Genomic DNA, 6,388 nt, shown 5'->3' with positions numbered 1-6,388 from the left:
CCTACTCCTGGGTAGAGAAAATCCTTTGCAGTGACACAGACAGACAGGGAAAATGCCCTTGGGGTTTGGTTGTCAGTGAGCTGTGCGTGAGCCAGCAGTGAGCCCTAGCACCAAAGGGTGGCAACAACATCCTGGGCTGTACAAACAGAAGTAGAGCCAGCTGCACAGGGGAAGCGATTGGCCCCCTTTACTCAGCACTCCCTAGACTGCATCTACATTACTGTATCCAGTTTTGGTCTCTCTATATGAGAAAGATGTTGATCAATTGTAAGGAGCTCAGTGGAGGCCACCAAGCTGGTCACAGGGCTGAAGCACTTGCTCTATGGGGAGATGTTGAAAGAACTGGGCTTTTTTGGTCTGAAGAAGTAAAGACTTCAGGGAGACCTAACAGCAGCCTGCCAGGTTATGGTTATTGAGGACAGATGGACTCAGGCTCTTCAGTGTGGCTCCTGGTAGTGGGCTGAGAGAGAAACAAGAAAGGTTCAGACTGGCTAAAGGAAAAGGTTTTCCTGACCCTGAGAACAGTCAAGTAGAACAGGTTGTCCAGGGAGGCTGTGCACTCTCCATCTCTGAATGTTTTTCAAGACCCCCCCTGGGTAAAGGCTGGAGTAACCCGATAGGACCTCATGGCTGACCTTGCTTCAAAGGGGAAATTGGACTAGCTGACCTCCTCAAATCCCTTCCAACCTTAATTTTCCTGTGATTCTGTCATGTGTAAAATAACCATGTTTGCCAAGTGATAGCACCAGATCTCAGCTTTTACCAACCACTAAAAATTTCGCAGACTAATTACAGTTAGTCTGCGAAATTACAGTTCTGAGGTTTTGAAAAGTGAAGTACATAATTGTAATATGAAGACTTCTCTAACCATCGTGGATTATTTTACTCAGAAAAATAGCTGTGTGATTTGCCTTGCATCTATTTTGTCCTGCAACTACAACTGTGCTGCAGAGCTCTGCTATGAATCAATACAAATATTTTTCAAGATCCACATAAATTGTACAAGCATTCTGAAAATGAAAAAGGGATGAAGGGGAGAGGGCTTTACTGGATTCTCAGCGCCAAGGCTGATACAGCATGCTGGACAGCTTTTCTTTTACCTTTAGCATGAGAAAAAAAACCACTGAAAACCAATGCTAGAACAAACAGGACCATTACTGATGTTTTTAACAGAAACAAACCTTCACCTTGATTTTGGATTTTTTTTGGTGCAATGAACATGATAAAAGATGGAAAATGTGTCTTTTGGGGGCTGCTGATCATTGATACCACCCGCAATAGTATAGATTCAGACAAGAACACAATATTCACAACAAGCACATACTCTGTTGTGATTATATATATGACCTTTGTATTTTAGTTAAACTGATGTACTGATCCAAATATCAACCAAAGTTACTTCACAAAAACGGTAAGTGTATTTACACAGTGAATAAGTTACATAGTTGTCAGAATAAAAGTGTCTCAGATGTGCAACAGATTTACATGCATACATTTAACACTGGACAGCAGTTAAATGTAAGAAAAAAAACATACAGGTATGACTTTTATATATACATCTCTTTAAAGAAACTTAACATGAGAACTTGCATTTCACGTTAATATTTTTACTTTTTATACTCAAAAGTTATATTAAATAAAAATATGCATGCATAACAGCTCAAAAGTTTTGACTCTGTGATGGGACTTTCTCCTACAAAATGGCAAGTTAAATTAGATCAACCATCCTTTAACAGTATAAATTATTCATAAAAGCAACCCTCTAGTAAAAAGCAGCCGAAGTCCTTTAAAAAAAAAAAAGAAAATCTACCAAAACCATTCATGATGCCTGGGGGCCTAAGAACAGACCTCTGCAATATGATCCAGTACCTTCAAAGACAGTAGCCTAGTAACATTAGGAAACGTACTTCATAGCAGCTCGTTGTTTTAAGATACAGTAATCATATTCAAATTGCAGTGTACATTGAACTGTAGTCCATTTACGATTTGTTTCATATACACAGGCTCTCAGCTTTTGACCAAACAGTTTGCGAGATTCTGTGGCCAGCTTCATTCTGCCCATCTTTCACTCAACCAAATAGGAGAAAAAAAGGAAAAAAATGTACAAGGTTTTTTTTTAACAAAAAATATTATTTTGTGAGGAAACATTGCACTTCTGCCAACCTAAAATTAATTTGCTATAAAGGAAGTATTGTTCAGTGTAGTAGGCTTTGGTATGCAATGGAAGTCACTTCTTCAGTAGTGAGTTGCAGTTGCTCAGTGAAATGCTGATTTTTGTGCAACAGAGAACAAAGGATGTTGTCCCAAATGCTCTATGCTACCTTTGTCCTTACAGTATTGCTACACATTTGAAGTTCAGCCCGTATCTTTTTAGAAGAAATCCTAAATGTAACAAGAGTGAGTACAGTTTGACCAAACCTTTGTAAGGCTGAGAAGACATTGAGCCACCTCACTCCAACAGGGCAGCACTCCCAGCTTGAGAGAGGACACCAGAGTCCTGTCAGAGACTTGTGCCGGAAACGCTGGAGTCTGGAAGAAAAGTATTGATGACCCGGTAACTCTGAGCTCTGCGAATCATGTCACGGATCTCTATATTCAGTTCCATTAATTTGGTACAGATTTCAGTCAGGCTCTGGTTGGAGCCCACCAGTGCGTAGGTGCCCGTCTGACCCAAGGTTTGGTGCCGGAAGTAAATGTTCAGCAGTGTCTGGACTTCGTCGTCAGAGCTACTTCCAAAGATATCATTGGGCCACAAAATCCTGCAATCAAACAGGAAAATAATGTGTGTATCATTACAGGTTTATTAGCACAGGCAGCAACTAGGTGACAGAGGTCTCTAAAAGGAGAACTGACTCACAGACGCTTGTAAGCCAAAAGCAACTCACTGTTTTATGCTACTCATTTGTTACGCAGGCTCTCATATCAGGCACAGAAATCACATAAAAGTACAACTCCTATTATCTCAAAAGAAAGTTTAAGAAAACTCATTCAAATAAGTGAAAGTGAACATGTGCTGAATGTTAGCTGATGCCAGTGACATACACCTGTAAGGAATTAGCTCTATAAAAAGATTATTAAGAGCCTCACAGAAGTACTTTCGATCTACACAATGTAATTAAATACCTTCATTGTTGCAAGCAGACATGTTTGTATTACTGATTTGATATCATTACTTGTGGCACACCCTGAAAGGGCTAATAACATCAATGCCCCCATGTACCTTGTTGAAACATATTAAATTAATTATGCTGACCCAGCACATTACATTTAGTATAATTAGGAAGATAATAAATGCATTTTATTCTATTAACATGAAAGTCTAATAAGAGCCATGTAGCAAAACTTGCCTGCATTCTCTTATTTGTCGGACAGCTTTAACAAGTTCATTGTTTTTCAGACATTCCAGCATGGACTGAATAGCTGCTTCTGTAGAATTGAATGTGGGCTCAGATTCTGTCGTCAGAGGCTCAGCTGCGATTGCAGCAGTAGCATCCTTAAGATTTTTCTTCAACTCACTCAGCTCTCTTGACATATTTAACAGCTGTTCCAAGGCGAGAGATGAGAGATGGGTATTTTTATTCTCCACAGGCACGAAAAGCACTAGGTATTTCAGGTTTGTTCTTACTGCTACATTGTATGTACACATTATGGAAAAGACCCCATTTTAACACAAGGACATTTCTTGATCTCTGTGCTCTGTACAATATAGGGAAATGCAAACCACATATTAAAGCTTTGTGCTTTCTTTAACCCTATGCTGTATTTTTGGCTTGCTAAAATGGCAAGAGCACATCTAAAGAATCTTTTATTTTTTACCCCTCCTACTTTTTTAATACCATAGTGGAAAAGTTTAAGAAAACATATACTTCTCCTAGCAATGATGTTGTTATTTATTTGCAAAGCACATGCAGGATCTGATATGATTAACAGATGGACAGGAATTGCATAACCCTCTGTCAGGCCAAAAAGTTAATATGGCACAAGACTCTTAAAAAATTAATAAGTGAACAGAAAAATTCTAAAGATCTACCTTTGCATGTTCATATGTGCTAAAAATAACCACTGTCACATGGAACTTCCTTTAAATAATAGCTTATGGCTCCAGCAAAATATGTGAACTTCATTACGAAACAGCTGTTCCTCATATTATTGTTCCCCAGTTCCATATATTTATAACTATCTAACAAACTCATAACTGTGAAATGCAGTTACAGAAATCAATCCTCTTATAAGGAACAGAAAATACTTCTAAAATTCAGAGTGCTCTAAGACTGGATGCCTACTGTCCTGTCTTCTCTTAAAAGTGAACAGCCCAGTCACATTATGAGCCAGCTTTCGGAACAGTTCCTTAAGATACAATAAGGATTCAAACTCTTTGCACTGCTACAGCACATGTGACAAAACAAACCATTTCCCTTTATAGAGAATCTGTAAGCTATAGAATCTGTCATAAAATACATTTTATAGCTTGAAATTTTGTTTTACAGCTATAAGCAATGTACAGTAACTTGTATCCCTCAATAGCTTAAAATATATACACCTTACCAGGAGACAAGTATATATATGGAATGGCAAGTTATTTTACTGTCTTTCCTTAAACAATGATCATTCAACTTGAAGTGATCACCTCAAAGGTATTTCAAAGTATTATATATTTTATGCAATTGCTGAAAATAAACTTGACTAACAGTATTGTTCTTGTGAAGTGTTTTTTTAAAGTAAGATACATAGATGTATCCAAAAAGTGGTTAAAAGTGATAGTGTGCCATGTCAAAAATATTTAAAGAAGAAAGCTTATAAAAATCGCAGAATTAACAAGACTTATGATATTAAGGTATTTAATTAATTAGCTTTTAAAAATAGATTTAATACTCTTTGGAAACATTAAACTGATTTCAATTTGTTTATCCAGAGAACAAGATCGGGTGGTTCACCTGCAGTCAAAATATAAAGTAGTTCTACACTACACACCTTTGCTTGCTCAGTTGTGAGGATCATGAGAGGATGCAAAACCATTTAGTCGCTGTTTGTCAAGAACTGCTGCAGACATTTCTAGTACAATGCACATGCAAAGGAGACAGTTTATATGTCTGGAAATTACAATAATTTTTCCAGCAAAAACCTTAATTTTGCATCCATATTAGGATTAATTTAACAAATTATTTTGTTATTGTTATGCTAACAAGTGCTCCTGGTCCAAGTGTCTCCACAAAGTTCAGATAGAATCAGTCATGATCCAGGAAAAGGATATTTTCTGTATGTGTGAAGAAGGCTCCATTTCTTTACAAATTAAGGCCTCAATAAAAACAAATCACACCATATGAGCCCTCCCTACATGTAAAGTACATGAAATTAAGATTCCATATATCATTCTGGTTTGTTACCACTAACTGAAATGTCTTTCGAAGACTGAATGTGTAAAAGATCCCCATTTTTGAAAGTACAGTCAATTACAAAAAATACAGCATCTTGACTATATTTTAATGCAGATTAAATGTGCATTAAATGTGCAGATGCTGGTGTACTGGAGGGTTTTGTCTGCAGACTTACATTCAGGGTGAAATAGTGTAATCTTTGCTGCAAGTCTATGTAAAGAAAAATAAGAACATGAAGGTAAAGTAGGTTTTTTTTAAGTATAAGACTTTGTAGCTTGTTACATACCTCTGGCATGGAACTGACTTCATGCACTTGTCCGATAAGTTTACAGTAGGACTGAAAAAGCAACAGCAGCTGGAAATGCAGTTTATATAATCTCTGACACAGTTCCAATTGCTAAGGAAAGATTTGTAGGAGAAGAAATAATAAATAAAGATCAGTGAGTTGGGATAATTTCGGTAACTAATAAAACACACTGAAATAGTTCAGTTCTTCAAAAACATTATTTTACTGAAGTATGATCATATACTATTTCAGAATACAAGTAACATTCTTTCTTCTGGAGGTAAGTCATGTATGACATTGACAATCAAAATTAGAATGGCTAGCACCAATCTCAAAGCAGTTTATATAGGTTAGCTTCACTGTCTCCAGTTTGCAGCTGGAAAGCAGAGGCAGAATATGGTGGAAATTACTTTGCTACATAGAACACAAAACTCTATAAAACTTCAGAAATGGTCAAAGACCTCTTCTGAGAGGACAGAAATCCAAGAATGAAGCAACGAAGAAGTTGTCCAGGAGGGTCAAAGCTCCTGCCTGCTTCTTTGAGGGAAGAAGAAGAGAGGCAATAAATCCAGCCAGGAGTGGGAAGGATGAAATGCCAGCTCTGCAACTTAAACCTCAGCTCATGGATTTTCCACCATCTTAAAGAAACCATACAAGAGATGGACAGCGTTTAATGTGTAAGAGGACATCTGGCTTCTATAATTTATTCTCCCAGATTAAGCAGATA

General features: G+C 37.4%; 1 protein-coding gene across 1 annotated transcript; it reads right to left on the bottom strand.

Annotated features, from left to right (window-relative positions):
* Positions 1-1,943: 1,943 nt before the first annotated feature.
* Positions 1,944-5,717, bottom strand: LOC104465167 (protein furry homolog). The gene is made up of 3 exons (XM_010078105.1): positions 5,662-5,717; positions 3,348-3,541; positions 1,944-2,759 (listed from the first exon to the last, which is right to left on the bottom strand). Exons 1-3 carry the CDS (start codon positions 5,668-5,670, stop codon positions 2,501-2,503), a joined length of 462 nt encoding a protein of 153 aa, XP_010076407.1. The 5' UTR covers positions 5,671-5,717; the 3' UTR covers positions 1,944-2,500.
* Between the last annotated feature and the right edge of the window lie 671 nt (positions 5,718-6,388).

The sequence above is a fragment of the Pterocles gutturalis genome, unplaced genomic scaffold, assembly GCF_000699245.1.
Source record: "Pterocles gutturalis isolate BGI_N339 unplaced genomic scaffold, ASM69924v1 scaffold29343, whole genome shotgun sequence".
NCBI lineage: Eukaryota > Metazoa > Chordata > Aves > Pterocliformes > Pteroclidae > Pterocles > Pterocles gutturalis.
Note: the sequence above shows the minus strand (reverse complement) of the source record. Positions and strands in the feature narration are given on the sequence as shown.